The 22,126-nt window shown below is 40.3% G+C and overlaps 1 protein-coding gene across 5 annotated transcripts in view; it reads left to right on the top strand.

The window, feature by feature from the left end:
* The first annotated feature begins 859 nt into the window (after window positions 1-859).
* The window catches only part of LOC122564004 (sodium-dependent serotonin transporter-like), a 58,411-nt gene continuing 37,144 nt past the window's right edge, over window positions 860-22,126 (top strand). For 2 of the 5 annotated variants that reach the window (XR_006315791.1, XM_043718427.1), the window contains exons 1-6: window positions 860-1,304; window positions 2,863-2,945; window positions 4,061-4,610; window positions 9,455-9,589; window positions 14,095-14,314; window positions 16,460-16,598. Coding sequence is in view for 4 of the 5 variants with exons in the window: in XM_043718427.1 (XP_043574362.1) it covers window positions 4,199-4,610; window positions 9,455-9,589; window positions 14,095-14,314; window positions 16,460-16,598 (906 nt within the window). In the remaining variant the exon portion in view is untranslated. The other 3 variants (XM_043718424.1, XM_043718426.1, XM_043718425.1) reach the window with 3 other exon arrangements.

Below are 22,126 nucleotides of genomic sequence, written 5' to 3'. Positions count from 1 at the left end.
CTGACAGGTACATCCTAAAAATGAGTGAGCTACATGTAGGCAGTTATTCTTGTTTTTTTAAGGCAACGCTCTGCAAGAGCCACCTTTAATTCACCTGCAGAATCACTCTATTTTAAGAAAGGGCGCGACAGTTTGATTTCTGGTAGTATTCTCGTTGCTCCTTTAGAGGCAGCTTTAACACTTGCAAATGCTGCACGCTCCAATAAGCATTTAGTTTTGCTCTGGTATATTGAGTTTGTACACATTCGAGAAATCATTGAGACAAGTGCTACAAAACGAAAGCCATCTGTTTTGGCCAAAGTTCATTTGAAGTTCAAAGTTGCAGAAAACACGCACACACATGTAAATTATCACTTAATTGCAGCAAAAGACTTTCTCCGGCTATGCCATGCTGAAAGGTTTCACATGGGATTACAGCTGTTTGAACTGTCTGTAATACCTCAACCTCTTGAAGGGTGGCGACTTTTCCACAATAAATAACTGTATGACTGCAGAGAGTGAGAGTGCTGTTAGCAGGTTTCACATTGCAGGAACAACAGAATATTTCAAATGTATCATCATTATATCAGCCCCTATGGTAGAACGATACTGCGAATTATTTAACTTTTAATAAATGACGTGCTCTGCGCATCTTGTTTCCTCACCTCTGTGAAGCTACAAACTTCTGTTTAGATAAACATTATTTTTGTTATAGTTAAATGAATAAAGAGTTGAGTGATGGTTAAAGATGCATGATTCAGCACTTTCCTAACTTACCTGTACAAGTTAAAACGTCCAACTCGAAGCCATTCAAACGCAACCAAGATACGCACAGACTTTTAAACCTTCAAATCTTTATTTGGTTCAGAACATGCAGCCATTGTTTAAATTGCAGCACTCCCTAGATAAAGGCACGGATTACTAACCTAACTTCAACCAAGTTTATGCAAATAATAGGATCGCTCTTGGCTGGCGACAGTGTCTAACATTGGACCCTTGTGAACCAGCTCACGGAGAGACAGAGACAGAGACCGAAAAAAAAATCAACAACCGTCCTCGTTTGCCAAAGTGTCGAGCGTTGTGTGTAAAACATAAACTTTGCCTGAGTTAATGTGACGTGAATAACGCGCTAAAGAGCTCTTTGGCAGCCAGATTATCTGAAAATCAAACCATGTGAGACAGCTCGTCTACAAAAGCTCTGAAATATGTTGGATTGCCCATATTTCCTGGGAGGTGTTGACCGGCCGAACTCAGGTCGCCCACAGCCCGAAATCAGCACAAGTTCAGGAGCAAACTTCTACCTCATTGTCCATACCCAGCGAGAGGTAAGTGTGTTTGTGTTTAGAGTAACCAACCTCTGGATAGCATTTTTTTTGTTTTGCGAGCTGCTTTGGGAAAACGCGGTAAGTAAAGAAGTCTGCTGTTCGCAATTATTGCGCCCGAGTCTTGTCCCCATGGCTCGGTTACAGTTGAAAGAAATTGCCTTCCAAGTGCAGGGAAGTGACTGGACATGGTGAGGCTTCACAGTAAAGGCGACTTCTTACCAATACATTGAAAAATGCTTAACTCATTATATCTTCAAGGTAAGTGCGTGATTACCAGTACAAGGCAATTTATTGCAAAATGTTAATTGAGGGCATTGAACGAATGCAGTTGAAAAGGATTGTGTTCATCTACGTTGTAACAGTGATAATATCTTTTAAAAAACGCTTAGTCAGATGTAAAACGCCTCTGAGGTCGTAAAATACACGGTGCACTCAGTAAATGCAATTCTTGCAGTCCTGGGCGAATGCGGATTTAAATTGCGCTGCTAATGACTTTAGCTGTCACGGTTCTAGCAATAAATGTGAGTACAAGCACGGGCTTTTCAAACCTAATAAAGGACTGGGTGTGTTGTTTCACTTCCAGTTTTGTTCAGCCGCAGTAGCTGAGCTGGAACCCTACAACCTATAATCCAACTTTAATATAATGAAACACCTTTTACAGGATTTTTTTTTTTAAATTGGGACCGAGCTACAATAAGGAGTTCTTGGGTGAGCTGTTGAACATTTTGGTTAAAGTGGATGGTTTTTAAGGAATGTTCTGGGCGAGGAAAGCCAAGATAAATCAGCAGCGATTGATAATCAACACTCCTGGACTTCTCCCCGTTTTGATTTCGTACTTAGTGGAAATTCAACTGTTAGAAAACGAAACATCAATGCAAATAGTCCTGAAGATGCCATAATGGACTGGGAAAGTTGACACTGTTTCTTCCTCCACAGATCATGCCAGACCAGCCGTGTTTCTTAGGTGTTCTCTGTGTTTGTTTCAGATTTCCAGCATCTGCAGAATTTTCCTTCTGCTGTTGAAAATAAATCCGAATTGACCGGCGGTGGTTTACAAGACGTGAAATGATCTGTTGATTTTATTTCTGAATTTCTAATTTCGCTATTATGTCGGTCACCTCTGCGGACGGGATGACGGTATTTCGTAGCCCTTTGCACTGCCTGGTGGGGGGGGGGGGGGGGTTGTTTGCGATTGCGCCTGAACTCTGTCTGACATTGCTTGTTTATATTGTTAGGCAGGAGAAAGTGAGGGCTGCAGATGCTGGAGATCAGAGCTGAAAATATGTTGCTGGAAAAGCGCAGCAGGTCAGGCAGCATCCAAGGAGCAGGAGAATCGACGTTTCGGGCATAAGCCCTTCTTCAGGAAGATTCCTGAAAAAGGGCTCATGCCCGAAACGTTGATTGGATGCTGCGTGACCTGCTGCGCCTTTCCAGCAACACATTTTCAGCTATATTGTTAGGCAGTCCAGATGTGAAGGCAGTTATTGCTATATTCGAGCCGACCAGTTAGAGAGTTTGCTTGTACAACCTGTACTTTTATGTTTTGATAACATTTCAGGACACCCAGATTCAACTTGTCAGCTGTGACTGCCCGTTAGTATCTGGAAGAGATCCATCAGCTAAAGCGGAATCTTAAAACAGGTATCGATAATCCAGATCTAAATCAGAGTCTAATACCTAAAACGATCGAACATAAAACAGTGGCTGGACATTAGGTTAAGTCTTGCAAATGCGAAATATATTTGGGATTCGTGGTTTTTTTTTCAGAACACCATTTCTCATCGACCGATCAGCACCAAAACTAAACGAAACGACTGCATTTACATTAAAGTGTTGGATGGGGATAATGTAATGTTACCCCCAGACATTTTAGCAACCTCGGATCAATAACAATGACATTGGTCTTCCAAGGATGGTGTGAAATTTAACGACCAGCCTCAAATCCGTCTTGATTGAGTTTGCAGTGATAGATATGACTCGGAAAACGGGATCTTTAAAGGAAACAGGGCGGCTGCCTTCCCTATCGCACTTTTCGATCAATCCTAGAAAGAATTAAACAAAAAGACCCACGGAATTGATTCAATGAACTTCTGTTAGCACAGTTAGGAATTTCCTGTATCACCCTGACAATTTATCAAGTAGTCCTCTTGCAGGGCTGTTATTCATAATTTAAAAATTGGACGTTTTGAACGTGTTGTTAGACTCTTGGGTCCCCAGTCATTTTAATGATGTTTAACAAGATCGGCCACAGCCATCTGCTCAGTTACGTCTGGTTTGTGTTGTTACAAAGTTGGCGTTTCCGTACAGATCACTCCACAGTGGACAGTTTCATATTCAGAAAGTTGTCAGTCCCAGCAGTTTTAAGACGAGAGTTTCAGAAGGGGTCGAGCAACCTAAAATACACGTAGATAAACGTTTCTTTCTCAGGAGATGAGCGAACAGTGGTCACTTACAGTTCTCTCGCACAAACAACGCATTGGTCCCAATTGAGTTTACACCGCGTATGTTGGCAAACTTAAGAGTATTTTTAAAAAAGCGTAGGCGAGACAGGCTATTATCCGGTGCGAACGTTTTTTTAAAAAAAGTACCAATTCCTCTCGTTTATCTACATGTGTCGTACGGTGTTATCGTGTCACACAAACACTGCTTCGCCTTGTTGATATAGGAAACGCCTTAACTTTCTGTGCAAGAGCAGATGCTTGTTGCTTGTTTAATTCATGTTGACACTTTTTTGTGTGTGTGTATACCATGTCCAGGTGAGCACGGAAATCCAGGCAGAACAGTGCAGCAACTTTAACCCGAGACTAGGGTACCACCCAGGGCGGCTTGACCAGTCCAAGCAAGGAGAGGTCTTGCTGCCAATGGACATCAGAGAGGTCCCTTAAAGCAGAGGCATGGCGGTGATTCTCCCCCGAAACAACGAGATCTCTCCCCTCAACTCCGAAAAAGAGGCGTCGGAGCCAAGTAAAGAGGAGGATTACAAAGAGAATGGCGCGTTGATTAAGAACTCCATTTCCGGGCACAAACTTTCGGAAGACGGCGAGAAGGCTCCCTCCGGCAGCTTGGAGAAAGGGGACACGGGCCGTATGTTCAATGGGTACTCGGCTGTGCAGAACCCGGGGGGACAGGACCGCCCCGGCGACGGGGACCCAGCTGCTCCCGTGGCCTCGGCTCCGCTGCAGGCGCCGGCCGCGAGCCGGGAAACCTGGAGCAAAAAAGCGGACTTTTTGTTCTCGGTGATCGGCTACGCGGTGGACCTGGGCAATGTCTGGCGTTTCCCTTACATCGCGTACCAGAACGGAGGCGGTAAGTGCTCGAATAACAGCAACGGGAGCTGCTGGGAAAGCCCGGCAGCTCTGTGCAGGGTTAACGTTTCGGGGCTGTACGACTCTAAGTATTTATTTTGAAAATTACTATTGAATCTATTTCCACAATCCTGTTAGACAGTAAATTAGCAAAGTCCCTTTAAAACGATTCTCCTCTTCGTACCTCATGTTCTTTTGCCAGTTATCTTCAATCCGTATCCTGTGGTTACTGTTTGTCATCTATGTCACTGGAAAAGCCTAACCCTAACCCTAAACCCAAATTGGGTCAAATTACTCCATCCAAACCTTTCATGATTTTGAACATTGTTAAAATGCTGCTTTAGAGTGGCTCAGTGATAGGATGGCACAGTGGTTCAGTGGATAGCACTGCTGCCTCACAGTGCCAGAGATCTGGGTTCAAGTCTACCCTTGGGTGACTGTCTGTTTGGAGTTTGGATATTCTCCTTGTGTCTGTGTGGGTTTCCTCTGAATGTTCTGGTTTCTGCCTACAATCTAAAGATGTGCAGATTAAGTGAATTGTGCATAGTGTCCAGAAATGTGTAGGAGAAGTGGATTAGCCATAGGAAATGCAGAGTTATGGGGTATGTCTGGGTCAGATGCTCATTGATGGGCTGAATAGCCTGCTTCCAGTCTGTCAGGATTCTATGATTCTCTAACATTTTCACCAATCTTGTGTTGTTTGGCACATGTGATAAAAGACTTTTGTAAAAATAAGGTCAGTGAGCCCTTTCAAACAGGTTGCGGGGCTTTCAAAAGAAACTTTACTCAAACTATCATCTGAAGATGGGTCACTGGACCTGAAACGTTAATTCTGATGCTGCCAGACCTGCTGAACCTTTCCAGCAATTTCTGTTTTTGTTTCTGATTTCCAGCATCAGCAGTTCTTTCAATTTTTACAAATGTTCATCTCTAGATTTCCATGTTTGTCAAATGGTAGCTAGATTAAACATTATTTTCTTGTCAAAAGTCTCACCCTAGACATTACTGTGAATACCCAGTTCTGATTTTTTGCGACAATAATATATTTTATCTTACATTTTCCAGCAACTGACTTTGATCTGCCTTTTGCTTCCCTTATGAATGTTACTATTTAGTATTTATCAATATTAATACACCTATAAATATTATCTAAACAAAAGTGCATAGCGTGGTGTGGAATGCCTCCCCCACCACAAGTAACTAATCAGCTCACAAATTTTCCATAATAAATGGTGACATTAATAAATAATACTTATCCCATAATAATAAATATCACTTTCCCACTCCTGTTGTCAATAAATGTTGGTGATCTTATCTTACAATGGGAATTCTAGATTAAACTTTAGCTGGTTAACTCACTTAGTGTTCACTTAGTTTATCCCACTGTGTAGAAAGTGTAGATATAATCATATTCTAAGAATGACCAGTCTGCCAAAGCTGTTTCAGCGAGTGGATAGGTCAATACACTGCCCTACACGGTGCTGAATCAGACAGACCACAAAGGTTCAAGGCCAATTTTACATCGTTTGAAGTTAATCTGTGCAGAGTCCACACAAATGTTGTTTTCCTTTCTCAAGCTGGAGAAGCAGAGAAAAGATAGCTTGTTGGAATTTGCACTATTAATTATTATCCAGTGATTCCTGTTTAGGATGTAACAAGGTCAGCCTTGATAATGGCGATGTTTCTTTATCTCTCATTCTCTCAGTAATAGTACGTTTATATTTGAGCTCTCATTAAAACTGGTCATCTGTGTGAGCTTCTGGAAAACTTCTAGTGCACATGGAGCTGTAGCCCAGCAACAATTGATATCTTTCGGAGAGTAGAGAGAAAACCAAAGGAAGTACATGCAAAATTTCGTTTTATGGAGTCAAGTTGCTGTTGCTGTCCCACTTAGGGAAAAAAGAAAGCTCTCTGCATTTTGTAAGGGCACTATATAAATATAATTTGTTGATGACCTATGTGTTTTTAATTCTCTTGAAACATTCATGTTATCATTAACCTTGATTAAGCACACTGCAGTACTTGGCAGGAACTGCTATGTTAGAATCATGACCATGCTGAGAATTAAATATTGCACAAGCCAAGGATAGAAAGACAAAAATTTTACATTGAAAGCCATTTTGATCATACAATCAGCAATTTACATGGCATAAAATAGAAAAACCAAAATAATACATGTCACTCAAATTGACCAGACTACTAAATAGGCTACTGCACTGATGAAGTTTAGCAATGGATTAATTACATTTGGCGAAGCAATGTATTTAGACTTTGTTTCTTTCAGTATTTATGATTGTGTATTTTATTAGAATTATATGTATCAATAGAGATTTCAGTTTTATATCAGAAAACTAGCCAGGACTGTAATAATCAATGTGACAATATACTACAGACAGGTTACAAAATGAGAAATTAAAAAAATACTGATAAGTGTGATTTGCATCCTTGGCACCTTAAATTATGTGATTGTTATATCATTTTTCCACATATCATTTTTAAAAAGAAAGTAAAAGTAAGGAAAACAAATCTTCATCCAAGGAGTTTTTTTAATCTCACCTACTGCTGTAGAAACTAACTAATGATCAAACATAGCCAATTTTACAATTGACTGTTGCTTATTATCGACTCATAGTGCATAGACTGAAGCCATTTGGCCCCATAAGCCTGTCCAGCTTCTTGGCAGTGTTAACCAATTCACTCAACTTCCCTACTCTTTCCCCATAGTGCTGCAGATTTTTAATTACATACCCATAGCCCTTTCCAACCTTACTATTGAATCCATTTCCACCATCCTTTCAGCAGATCACTGCTTAAATACAGTTTTATCTCCCCTTTGGTTCTTTTACCAATTAATTTGATTGTGTGTTCTGGTTACCAACCTTTCTGCGAGTAGAAACGGCACACACAGGCTAATTATTAATCTTGGTTACATTTGTTTCGCATTCCCTGCAGGCGTGTCTGGATTTTTAAACCATTATATTATTGACCATCTTAATTGAGTTATATGGAGAATGTCACATCTCCATTGACAATGGCTATTTCTAAGTCATATTTATTTTCTGTCAGAATATGTATTCAAATAATTCACATCAGAAACAGCATCGCACTAGGCATCAATATGTAAGATGATTCCCACTTGAATCTTACATTTGGACCTATTAAACCGTGGTACCAATAAAGAATTTGAGTAGTTGTTGGGTAAAGCAAAACATGTTAAGAATTGTTACATTTTTCCTTGTTACAATATGTTGAGCTTTGATTGTATTCTAAAATTAGATGAAGTAAATTTTTTTCTGAAGGATTCTGAGATGTAACTGTTCCTCAAGTATTTGTGATCAGTCACTAAGTGGTAGGAAGCATTCCCAACACCTCCCTTCTGCTTATAATCATCTCAAAGTTGTTTCAGAGAGGTGTCTACCTGCAGCCAGACATTAGTTCTACAAAAAGCCTGGTAATTAAATAGAATACTAAGCTATTAAATATGAACTTTTATTACAAAGGCAGTTTATTAAAAAGATAAATTATGTGATCTGTACTTGTATCTGTTCTTTAAATTATGTATAATGTATCATGTATCATGCTGAGTCTTCTTGTAGCTAAGGCCAAAATACTGAATGATTTCCAGACGGAGCTAGGTATATTCTTGGGCTAAAGGGATCAACGGATATGGAGAGAGTGCAGGAACAGGGTACTGAGTGGGATGATAGGCCGTGATCATACTGAATAGCAGAGCAGACGTGAGTGGCTGAAGGGCCAATTCTTATTTTTATTTTCCACATTACCAAGTTTTTATAATTATAGACTCCCTGCAGTGTGAAAGCAGGCCATTCAGCCCATCAAGTCCACACTGCCTCTTTGAAGAGCATCCCACCCAGACCCAATCCTATCCTGTAACCCAACATTCCCCATGGCTAACCCACCTAACCTGCATATCGTAGTCAGTTTAGTTCAGCCAATCCACCTAACCTGCACATCACTGAATTGTGGAAGAAAAACCGAGTACCCAGAGGAAACCCTCACAGATGGTTGCCCAAGGCTGAGTCGAACCCAGATCCCTGTAGTGCTAACCACTCAGCCACCTGATGGTTACTATGATCTAATACTCATCCAAGACTTAAAATGAAATTAACTTCAATGATGTATAACGTAAAGGGCAGAATCAGGTCCTTGGCTGATTTACACTTTTGGATATTGCACTACGATCATCATGAAATTAGCATCTTTTAGGTAAGGATTATACAAATACTTCATTTTATGAATGTAAAATCAAGAAATGTCAAGAAAACCAAAGCAAGATAATTTCATTGATTTTTGCTCATTCGGATTTGATGCAGGCATATTACTGCCTTAAAGTGAGCTCCACCTTGAGGTTCACAACACATTTCCAAGCCTATTAAAATCAAACATCCTTTTCTTTCCTGGTGGTCATACTTGTTCATTGCTTTTTTTCCTCCACTATCCATTCTGAGTGTGACTCCAAACAAGATTTATCTTTTATTGCTACCTACAGTTGTGGTTTAAACTTGGGTTCTCTACTTTGAAGTTTTGTGCTTTGCTATAAAACCATTTCTAGTACTTAAAACTAAATTAAAATTTTCAGGCAACCATGCTGGGACTTGGGCTTGTGTTCATTAAATTATTCATAAAAGATTCTGAATTATTGACCTCTGGACTACAGCCAAATATACTTGATCCTAACAGTTATCTGGACGATTTACTAAAATTTGATAGCTATCTGGCCATTTTAACACAAATTCCAAAGGCCAGGGCTAAAATCATCACATCCTGGAGTGTATTAATTGTCTTTGAAATGCCTAAGATATCTTCACATTTTCTAAATTTCAGGAGCCTTTCTCCTTCCCTATGTCCTGATGGCAGTATTTGGAGGCATCCCACTCTTTTATATGGAGTTGGCATTGGGACAGTATCACAAAAATGGAGCAATTTCTATATGGAGGAAAATATGCCCAATTTTCAAAGGTAAGGGCAATTGTCTTACTGGCACTGAAATGATTCATGCTTGTTTCAAACTTTTTCCTGTTCATAGGTGTCATTTTAAGCAAAATGTAGTTTGAATAATAGTTCATAAATGGGTTTTGGGAATTGTGGATTTGGGCATCATTTGCAAAGCGAGCTGTTATTGCGCATCCGTAAGTGCCCTTGAGAAGGTGGTAGTAGGTGCCCTCTTGTACCATCTAGTACTTGGTATGTGGGTATGTAATAACCTGACTGGAAAGGAACAGTGTTTATTGTTCAACATCAAAATAGAACCACCACACATGGCATATGTAGGCTAGACCCTGACCAAGAGAGACAGTTCCTGCTGACCTGCTTTCATATTTTTAATATCTGGAAGTGTTATCTTACACAACATAATTTTTTTTGCCATCACTAAATGACTTTTTCATCCCTTCAATTAACCACCACTAGTAAATTACATTTGTTTCTAACTGAATATTTTAAGTGCAAATCCCCTTATGGACAATGCAAACTATCAGCAACAAGAGAGGGACAGGCCTACTTACATTTATATTTCCTAATCGATCTGTTCAGAGATATTACTATTCACCACTGCAGCAAGTGAGACCTGAACCTATACCTCCCAGCCCAGAGTTTGGGACACTACCTGTGTGCCACATGAGCCCTTCAGACCTGCTTTATTAAGTGTTTTTCTTATCAACCTGCTCATCAATGTTATTACACACCTCTGGAAGAGATGGGTCTTGAACCCAGGCCTCTTGGTTCAGACAATGTGTTACAAGAGCCTGACAACCTGTTTTTTAAAGGGCTCAGGTGATGAGTTCCTGTTAGCAGGCCATTGCCTCCTACCAGGAAACACATACTCAACAAGCTTCACGTGAAGATTAATTAATGATTCTCCATGGGCCTTTTAGGGGTTACCACAGTGCTGCCAGGGGAAATTTCAGGATTCTGACCCAGTGACAATGCAGAGTGGCTATGTAGTTACAAATCAGGATGGTGTGTGGCTTGGAGGTGCTGGTGTTCCCATGCATTTGCTGCCCTTGTCTTTGTAGGTGGTGAAGGTCACAGATTTGGAAAATGCTGTGAAAAGAGCCTGGGTGAGGTACTGCAGTGTACCTTGTAAACGCTACAGTCTGCTACTCTGGTTGGTGGTGTGGAGAGTAAATGTGGAAGGTGGTGAATAGGATGCCAGTTAAGTGGACTGCTTTGTTCTGGATTGCATTGACCTTCTTGAGTGTTGTTGGAGCTGTACCCATTTAAGCAAATGGAGAGAATTTCATCACACTCCTGATTTGTTCCTTTGACAGGCACCAGGGACTTACTCACCACATAAGTTCCAGTTTCTGACCTATTTACATTCCCACCACATTTATGTAGCCAGTCCGGTTTATTTTCTCATCAATGGTAATCCTCCAAGATGCTGTTAGTGAAAGATTCATCAAAAGTATTGCTATTGACCAACAAGTGACAATGGTTAGATTATTTTTGTTTCAATTAGTCGTCACTTATGTGGTGCTTGTGGGGGTCTTGGATAAACTGCAGAATTGGGCTGAGAGGTGGCAAATAAAGTTCAATGCAGCTAAATGTGAGGTGATGCACTTGGGAAGAATAACAGGAAGGCAGAGTACTGGGTCAATGGATGTGCAGAGGGATCTTGGAGCCCATGGACATAAATCACTGAAAGTTGCCCCACCCAAGTTGATAGTGTTGTTAAGAAGGCATACGGTGTGTTAGGTTTCATTGGTAGAGAGATTGAGTTCTGGAACCGTAACATCATGCTGCAAGTATACAAAACACTAGTGCAACCACACTTGGAATATTGTATACAGTTCTGGTCATCATATTTCGGGGAGGATGTGGAAGCATTGGAAAAGGTGCAGGGGAGATTTACCAGGATGTTGCCTAGTCTGGAGGGAAGGTCTTATGAGGAAAAGCTGAGAGACTTGGATCTGTTCTCCATTGGCAAGAAGAAGGTTAAGGGGATTTGATAGAGAAATACAAGATGACCAGAGGATTAGATAGGGTAGACAATGAAAGTCTTTTTCCTAGGATGTTGATGTCAGTTTGTACGAGGGGGCATAACTACAAATTGAGGGGTGATAGATTTAAGACAGATGTCAGAGGCAGGTTTTTTACGCAGAGTGGTAGGGTGTGGAATGCCCTACCTGCCAATGTAGTTAATGCAGCCACATTAGGGAGATTTAAACAATCCTTAGATAATCACGTGGATGATGATGGGATAGTGTAGGGGAACGAGCTGAGAATAGTTCACAGATCGGCGCAAGATTGAGGGCTGAAGGGCCTGTTCTATGCTGTATTGTTCTTTGTTCTAAATACTACTTGCCACTTCTCAGCCAAGGCCTGACTGCTGTCCAGGTTGTGCTGCATATGAACACAAGCTGCTTCGGTAGCTGAAGAGTAGCGAATGGTGCTGAGTATTGTGCAGTCATCAGCAAACATTCCCAGATCTGCCCTAATGATAGAGTGAAGGTCATTGAAGCAGTTAAAGATGGCTGGGCTTAGAACACTATCATGTGGAACTCCTGCAGAAATGTCCTGGAACTGAGGTGATTGACCTCCAACAGCCAGAACCATCTTCTGTTGTGCTAGGTATGACTGTAAACAGTGTAGAGTTTCCCCAATTCCCATTGATCCTAGTTTTGCCAGAGCTCCTTGATGCCCTACTTGGTCAAATTCAGTCTTGGCATCAAGGACAGTCACTCTCACCACACCTCTGAAGTTCAGCAGTTTTGTCCTTGGTTAGACAAAGACTGTAAAGAGGTCAGGAGCTGACTGATCCTGGCAGAATCCAAACTGAGTGTCGCTGAGCGAGTGCTGTTTGATGTCACTGTTGCCAACCCTTTCCAATACTTTGCTATTGATTATGGGTGGACTGGTAGAACAGTAAGTGGTTGGTTAGATGTGTCCTGTTTCTTTGTGGACAGGACTTACCTGGGCAATTTTCCACATTGTCGGGTACCTGCCAGCGTTGTAACCATTCTAAAACAACTTGACTAGTGACGTGGCTAGTAATAGAGCACACGTCACCAGCATGATTGCCTGAATGTTGTCAAAATGCATAATCTTTTCAGTATCCAGTGTATTTAAACTTTATTGATATTGTGTGGAATGAATTGAACTATTAAAACCTCAGGAGAAGGCTGAGTTGGATCATCCAGTCAGCATTTCTGGCTGAAGATGGATGCAAACGTATTGGCCTTGACTATTGCACTGGAGTGCCGGGCTGTCTTGTTATTGAGGATATTTGTGAAGCCGCCTCAACAGTTCTACTTATCCTCTACCATTCACTAGGTTAGATCAGATTACACTGTATGTTGGTTGCACAAAAGAAATGTCAAAAGTATATTTTTATAGGATAAAGGTTCATACTTCATACACCTAGGCACAGATGTTGAATTTTATGTATGTTCTCTAAATTTTAGTTCCTCCTGAATTCTGTTCTTCTTAAAAACCGAAAGAACTGCAATTGTTATAAATCAGAAACAAAAACAGAAATTTCTGGTAATGCTCAGCAAGTTTGGCAGCATCTGAGGAAAGAGAACTGAGGAAGGGGCACTTGACCCGAAATGTGAACTCTGATTTCTGTCCACAAATGCTTCTAGACCTGCTGAGCTTTTCCAGCAATCTCTGTTCTCCATATCCTATCTAGCACCAAACTTGTCACCTCTCTTCTCAATATTCTACGTTACTTCCATTACACCAACAACTAGAATTCAAAATGTTTATCCTCTATTTTAAATCTTCTCCTGGTTTTACTCTGAGATGTGTTCCCACCGTGGATCGTCCAACGGATTCTCCATTTCCCCGTTCTAACAAATTGTGTATCATCCCTCTAGAGAAGCTTGGTGCGGTTTACAAGGTTTTTATTTGATAAGTAAGCTTTAAAGTTGCCTCTGACCATCAATATTATTATACACATTGCTGATGCAAAGCTAAAGAATATCTAATTTGTCACTCGTGCATGAAGATATGCTAGTTACAATAAACACAGACTTAGAATCGCAGGTTAAGTCATGTTCTGCTCCTACTGTAATTGGGATGCAAGTGATGATTGGCTTGAATTTAACCCACCCAAAACCCACTCCATTAAAGATAACAAAAATCAGGCTCAATAACTCACTTTGGACCTTTAGCCATTGCTGTCTGGTTATGATAAATGAAATTATCATATTATCTTTAAACAGCAGCAAAAGTCACACTTGAACATTGCAAACGTACTTGCTGAGAATCTCACTGTAAAATATTTGCCTCATAGAAAGTAGCATTAAAACACAATATTGAGTGCAAGTTAAACCCTGCTTCATTAGAGCTGTATAACCATTTTATTATTCTGCTCTTCAGTTGCCAAGCTTTGGAGGTCAGGTAATAACTGAGACCATGGTTGATTTTTTTGTAAGTAGAATATATAACTATTATAATGGTTCTTCAGTCTCTGCTTTTTCTACTTTCTTTCAAATATTATCCCCTTTCATTCTCTGTAGGGATTGGATATTCAATCTGTATAGTAGCTCTATATGTTTCCTTTTACTACAATACCATTATCGCCTGGGCTGTGTACTACCTCTACTCATCATTTACTTCTGAGCTCCCATGGACCAACTGTAACAATAAATGGAATACTCAGAACTGCACCAACTACTTTCTAAAAGATAACGTCACCTGGAACAAGTACTCCACTTCTCCTGCAGAAGAGTTTTATATGTAAGTGCATGTAACTCGACGCTGCGCTTTGTGCAAGATAACTCAGCCAAGTTAAGGACCTGGCTTGCCAGTCTATTTCAGGAAGCTGGAGTGTAGATAGAAAAAATGCTTCCAACGTTATGCCATCCATTGACCCTTGGCAGAGTCAGCCCAAATCATTGTCACTTTAAAAGCAAAACAGCAAAATCCATTTGTCAGAGCTTGACTAAGGTACTGTTGTCAATCCATTTTGATTTCCATCATTGTCAGCTCAGTCATGATGGGCTCAATGGCCTCCTTCTGGGTGGTACTGTTCTGAGTCTATCCCAATAGACAGAGAGTAGCACTTCCGTGATAATTTATAGTAGCACGTAGTGGGACTAGAGTGTTTTGGGATACCACCTTTTTGCCTGAACTTTTTTCATAGCAGCAGAAGTCAGCATTTGCTGCAGTTGAGAAAGAAGCTGTGAGCCATTGTCTCCTTCAATCAAGGAACAGCAGAGCCAGTATCATTAAGTGCATCCTGTCAGATTACTTTGAATGCGTATTTTATTGCAATCTACAGTCCGACCCCATCACAGCTGATCTTTACAATCATCATCAGCTTCTTCATAAACTGTCAATACATTGTTCACACAGTACGATGTACGATTGGGATGTATTTCATCGAGAAATCCACAAGTTTGTATATGGTAAATGGGAAATCTCATAAAATCATCATTGAAGCATTAAATGCTTCAGTTAATTATAAGAAGATATTTTTGTAGGTGATTAATTGTCGACATCTACTTGGTCAGAATTGCTTTCATATGCCCTTTTGGCTCTTGCCCAGCTCTAGCCTTCATATTACTTTGCTTTGGCACTGGTTTGGCTTCATCCGATTACAGTTTTTTGTACAATAGTGATGTTGTTTATTGATTTTTCAATCTCTCATGTGAATAGTTATACATAAATCTGTGCTGCCGTCAGTAAGGAAGGTTTCTCCTCCTCTCTTCTACCACTTTCTCACACTAACAAGTGGCAACAACATTATTCTCTTTCTGCATTCCACAACATACTGCAGCTTAACTAAAAGCATTTTCCATTCTGTAATGTTGAGAAAACAAGCCACTGTGTAAAGTTGAGAAGATATGTTGGATTCTGGCTGTGAAAAGATGTTACTGCACTTATCTATTCAGTCATATTTGTGCCTAGAAAAGTCTAATTTGATGAAATATGTGGATATATTTTATTATAAACACTCAAAAGAGGATTTTTTTGTTAAAACCATTAACCAAGTCAACAGAGCAGCAAAAGTAGGAAGGGATACTGAGAAGGCCAGATTTAGAACAACCTGAGTTAGAACATAGAGCTGGGGAAGGTTTGTTGGTGGGGGGGGGGGGGAGAAGGGGGAGTGGTGCTATGGTCATGGTGATATTTCAAAACAAGAACAAGAAATTTGAAAGCAACTCATTAGAGGACAGAGAGCCATTGGAGTGTGGTGTGGACACTTCCATCACAGATCTTACCCTGTATTTTAAAAAAAACATAGGAAAAATGGAAGGGATTCGTGTTAGGGTTCCGCCAAAAAAAATCAGCTAAAAATCTAGTTGGTGCTGAAATTCATCTTAAGCAACAACACAAAGAAAGCACTTTGAAATCTGGTTTACACTTCACCTGATTTCCTGTTCCAATGATAGTTGCTTCTCGAAGGACATTAGTGAATCAGGTGGATTTTTACAATGATAGATACCATTAGGCCATCTTTTAATTCCAGGTTTTACTTAATGCAAACCTTACCATTTTAGCCTAGTTGGTTAGATGACTGGTTTGCAACACAACAATGCCATACAGCATAGGTTCAATTCCTGCACTAGCTAAAGGTCCTACATTCTTAACCTTGGCTCTCACCTGAGGCATGGTGACCCTCAGGTTAAACTCATTAATAGTTTAATGAGAGAGCAGCCCTGTAGCCTTCTGTCACTTTGGTAAAGTTTCCTTCATCACTTGCAAAGTCAACATTTGTTGCCCAAGTTTAATTACCTCATGGAAGAAGGGGAATGAGAGATTGTGAGAAAACAAACTCAGTCTGCGAGCACGGGACTAAAAGAAATGAATGATGCATTTTGATTGCAAATTTACATCTGAAACATTAATTGTAATCTGTGACATTTCTTTTCATTGCAGTCGCCAAGTACTTCAGGTTAACAAATCAAGCGGATTGGATGACCTGGGTGGCATCTGCTGGCAGTTAGCACTTTGTCTGTTCCTTATATTTGTTGTGGTGTATTTTAGTATTTGGAAAGGTGTAAAGACGTCTGGAAAGGTAAGTGAACCTAAATCATATGAAAAGAATACTGTGGGTGTGTGCCTGTCAATATCGCATCCCGAGTTTGCTTTTTTGTAATATTCTGTATAATTTTGTAATATAATGGGCTATAAGTATCATTGAAAAGCTAGCGTTAATGCACATTACTAATTATCCTTCAGAAGCTGGTACTGAGCTGACCTGCTATAGTCCATCTGATACACGTGCACCCACTGTGTTGTTCAGAAAGGAAACTGGTCAAGCAATAAATGGGACCCATTACTGTGTTTATAAATCAAATGTAGAGTACTAGATAGAATAATTGGACACAGGACTAGCAATTGAAGAAAATCAATATTGTTTATAATGAGTTGATGATTCTTGATAAAGTTATGTAGGCCATTCCAATAATTTATTTTAGCTAGAGTTTTGCAGTTAGTAGCTACATTTTAATTTGCACGAGTTACACAGCAGATGTAAACATGAACAGCCAATTCTGTGTGGATTTTAAAACTTATCAAAGAAGTCATTAACTTTCTTGAGTGGAGCAAATGAAACAAAATTTGCCTAGAGCATATCATCTCTGGACATGAAACAAACATTGTTATTAAGCAGTTATTGTTTTCAATAAACTCAGAACATTTATGAAACCTAATTCCGTCCGAGAGAGAGAACATTTGTGGCTACTCCCTCAAAGGTTCTTATTTTTACTGCTGCCAGAATGCCCTCATATCTGTCTTTTTGCAGATATTTCTTACTACCTCAGTGGTGTCATATTTTTGCCTGTAATCCGGTTTTTATAGAATCAGGACTTAAATGTCTAATTCTAAATGTACAATTTCAGTTGTGGCATCTCTCTGGAACAGGACCAAAATGCACTTGTAATGGTCACACTGTTTTGAGGGGATCAATTCCTCCATTGATTCTCTGACAACTCCTGTCGCCATTTGTCACTTATCAAATCATGCACCGACCCAGTTCTACAACATATTTGACTGGGCTTCCACTAAATTCATGTCAAGATTACAAATGACCAGGGATCTTGGCTGTTCACAACGATTATGCTCTTGGCCAAAACAATCTTGGTTGCGTTTTGAATAATCTTATCTCTTTGTCTTTGTCTTCGAAATGGCTGTTTTTAGCCAAAAGCATGAGCTCTATTTCCAAAGGAACAAAATGTAACCATGTGCAAATGATCCCATGACAATTGTAATTTAATACATCTGTTGAAACTCCTGAAAAAAATTAAAACTCCGTTTACTTCACCTCATTTAAGATAGAACTTACACTTTACTTCCATTGTCAAGGTCCAAATCCCCTTTCCCAAGTTTAACACTCCAATTTCCAATCCTAACTCGAACTGTGTCATGGGGGCATTCTCTTTTGTACCTGCCACAGGCTGATATTTTTGATGCTTGCATTCACCCCATTAGCGATTATGTTTAATACTGAACTTCTGAATTATTTTTAATTGTGTTTCAAAATATTTTATCACTATGCTTGTAATTGTAATTTAAAAAACTGCAAAATTTCCAACTTTACATTCACTTCTTTGGGTTTCTCCAGTTCTATTAAAAAAACCTCTTGCATTGGCGACACAAATATCTCTCATGTGAACTGAAGAGGCTAAGTGTGTACTGTACGTTATGTATTTTTTGTCGAAATATTATTAATCACAAACTTGAGTTCTTGTGATTCACATTTTAGCAACTAAAAGAGTCTGATTCACACACTGACAAAGGGGAAAATAATACCTTGATTCCAATGGTGTCACTCCAGACTCTCTCAAACGCAGAAGTGTTAAAAAGCTGTTCAAACTGAGGATATTTTCCTGGTGCTTGCCCTTGACCAGTGAGTGGAGGAGGGTGAAAAGCTTCTGTTTACACCAGACAATGACATTGACCCAGGATGGGGTAGAGATGACACCAAGTATTTCCGACCTCTGGAGATCTGCTGGCTCTGAAACAGTTGCAGTGAAGCTAGGCTGTGCAGTATGAATATGGGATCCATCTTAGAATGTGATCCAAGAACGTGATTGCTCACTTCTGTCATAGAAAATTGATATTGTCTCTGCTGAAGGAGTGTAGCTGAGCTCTGATCTTTCTAAGTAGAGGTGTAAGTGTGGGTGGCTGTAAGGAGCCAGTCCATGGTCTCTGGTGACAAATGTTGTTGTTAATTTCTGGTGAAGCTTACATAATGGGTGACCCTAGGTATTATCCTGGTGGCATGAATTCCCACAATTCATTGGATAATGAGGAAACCCATCAATTTCAGAAGCTGCCAGCAGTGGACAACATAAGCAGTAGGTGCAGGAGTGAACCATATGTCCGTTTCAACTTGCTATACTGCTCAGTTTGATCAAAGTTGACCTTTTGCCTGTACTCCACCTTCCTAGCTGTTCCTCACTTCCCTTGTTTCCCTGAAAAAAAACAGTCCATCTCAGTCCCTAGTTCGTTCAACAATGGAGCATCCAAAAACACTTGGGGGTAGAGAATTCCAAAGACCCACAACCCTTTGGGTCGGAAAATGCCTCCTCGTTACAGTATAAGGTATTCAGTCCCTTGTTCTGAGAGAGTGCACCCATGTTATACATTCCCCCAGCCAGGACAATCAACAGCAGAATGTCTAATAGTTTCAGAATCTTGTATGTTTAATCAGATTCTTGCATTCAACATTTGTGATTCTTTTAAGCTCCAGAGAATATAGGCCCAATTTACTCAACCCCTCAACATAGGTCAACCCCTAATCCAGGCACCAATGTAGTGGAGCCAGTGGATGGCACAGTGGCTCAGTGGTTAGAACTGCTTCCTAACAATTCAAGGGGCCTTGGTTCAATTCCAGCCTTGGGTGACTGTCTGGAGTTTGCACATTCTCCCTGTGACTGCAGGGTTGCTCCAGTTGCCGTCCAAGGATACACAGGTTAAGTGGATTGGTCATTGTAAATGCAAGGTTACAGGGCTGGGGAGGAGTAGGGATGGGGGACTGCTCTTCAGAAGGTTGGTGCAGATTTGATGGTAGAATGGCCTCTTTCTGCATTGTAGGGATTCTTTGATCCTTGTTATGCTGTCAACAAGGCAAAATTTTTTTTCTTAAAAATGGAATCCAAACGGCACACAGTAATGCAGCTGAGGTCTCATCAAAGATTATAATAACTACAGGAAGGCCTCTTATTGTACTCCAATCCCCCTGCAATAAAGGCCAATCTGTTCTTTGCTTCCTAATTGCTGCTGTACCTGCATGTTAATTTTCCATGTTTCTAGTATGAGTAAACTGAAGTCTCTCCAGATATCAGCATTTACAAGTTTCACTTATTAAAAGACATTCTGCTTTTCTTTATCACTACCAAAGTGAATAGCCTAACACTTCCAAAATCATACCCTGTTTGCCACCCTCTTGCATACTCATTTAACTCCTCCATCTGTCTTTACAACCTCTTTGCATCCTCCCCACAGCATTCATTCCTACCTAATTTTGCATCATTCACAATCTTGGATACATGACTCTCAGTTTCTTTGCCTAAGTCATTAAGGTAGATTGTAAATAAATGAGACCCAGCACTAAGTCTTTGACACTCCAGTCATTACAAGCTGATAAATTGAAAATGTTTCATTTATCTCTACTCTTTGTTTCCTCTACATTAACTAATCCTCCATCCAATGATAACGTATTACCCTCCACTCCATGGGCTCATAACTTATATACACAGAGAAACCTCGATTATCCAAAGGACACAGGTGGGGATTATTCATTTGGTTAATTGAATTCTAGACAAACAAATGCCAAATAACATAATTTAGCCAAGCATCGGGACCTTGCAATCTTGCCAGATAATCCAGGATATTTGGATAATCGAGTGCCAGATAATACAGGTTGCTCTGTAACCTTTTGGTGTCGGACCTTAGTGATTAGCTTTTCGAAATCCAAGTATAATACATCTACTGGTTCACCTTTGTCTTATTCTATCCAGTAAATCCTCAAAACCTTTAATAAAGTTGTCAAGTACAATTTCTCCCTCTTAACACTGCTTACTTGGTTTGATCATGCTTTGAAGAATGAGGTGGGATCTTATAGAAACATATAAAATTATGAAGAGAATAAATAAAATAGATGCAGGAAGCATGTAAAACTGGAACGAGAGGGCATAGCCTCAAAATAAGGGGGAATAGATTTAAGACTGAGTTGAGGAGGAACTTTTTTACCCAAAGCATTGTGAATCTGTGGAATTCCCTGCCCTGTGAAGCAGTTGAGGCTGCCTCATTGAATGTTATTAAGTTGAAGATAGATTCTTGAACAGTAAAGGAATTAAGATTTATGGTGAGTGGATGGGTAAGTGCAGCTGAATTCATGAAAAGATCAGCCATGATCTTATTGCTTGGCAGAGCAGGCTGATGTCCTACTCCTACACCTGTTTCTTACATTCTTATTTTCTAAGTACACAGTTAAGGCTCCATGATGATTGACCTCTGGTCTATGCCCCCCAACAACACACCCTCCCTTCCCGGCACTCTCCCCTGACACTGCAGGAATTGCAAAATCTGCGCCCACACCTCCTCCCTCACTTCCATCCAAGGCCCCAAAGGAGCCTTCCACATCCATCAAAGTTTCACCTGCACATCCACCAATGTCATTTATTGTATCTGTTGCTCCCGATGCAGTCTTCACCAGTTTCCTCATTTCCCCTTCCCCCACGTCACCCCAGCTCTAACCTTCCAGCTCAGCACCGCCCTCATGACCTGTCCTACCTGCCTATCTTCCTTTCTACTTATCCACTCCACCCTCTTCTCTGACCTAACACCACTATCCCCACCCCCATGTACTCTATGCTACTTTCTCCCCATCCCCATCCCCCTCTCATTTATCTCTCCACTCTGCACGCACCCTGCCTCTATTCCTGATGAAGGGCTTTTGCCCAAAACGTCAATTTTCCTGCTCCTTGGATGCTGCCTGACCTGCTGTGCTTTTCCAGCACCACTCTAATGTAGACTCAGATTTCCAGCATCTGCAGTCCATGTTTTTACCCAGAATGCATTTGTTGTATGTCTTAGCTCTTGCATCATTTCCTCCACAAAATGCTTCCTGTCTTTGCCTCTAAGAAACCAGTGTTTTCTTAAAATACTATTCTTTTTAAACCTCATTGTCTATGATGAGCTCTTATTGAGTTCTCATTTTCCAGGCTAGCTTACTCTTGCATTCTACTTTCTTCATTTTCACTGGTTTATAGACTCCGGATCTTCTTCCTTCACATGGATCTTTGCAACATTGAACCTGTGCATTCAATATAATGCTACCTTAACTTTCTTAGCAAGTGGATATTTCTTGCTTTCTTTTTGGCTTTTAATGAAATATATTTTAGCTGAACATTTTTCATTGTCTCTTCAACTACTTCTCACTGTTTATTTACCCCCATATATTTTAGTTTATTTAAACAACCAACCTTAACCAGCTCCCTTCTTATACTACGTAATCCACTTTGCTTTAAGTTTCAGAATTTTGCTTAGGACCAGAGTTATGGTGCTGTCCTACTTAAAATGGAAATCAGTTATATG

The sequence above is a fragment of the Chiloscyllium plagiosum genome, chromosome 28 (genome assembly GCF_004010195.1).
Source record: "Chiloscyllium plagiosum isolate BGI_BamShark_2017 chromosome 28, ASM401019v2, whole genome shotgun sequence".
In the NCBI taxonomy this organism is placed as follows: Eukaryota; Metazoa; Chordata; class Chondrichthyes; order Orectolobiformes; family Hemiscylliidae; genus Chiloscyllium; species Chiloscyllium plagiosum.
This window is presented reverse-complemented; position numbering and strand designations above follow the sequence as displayed.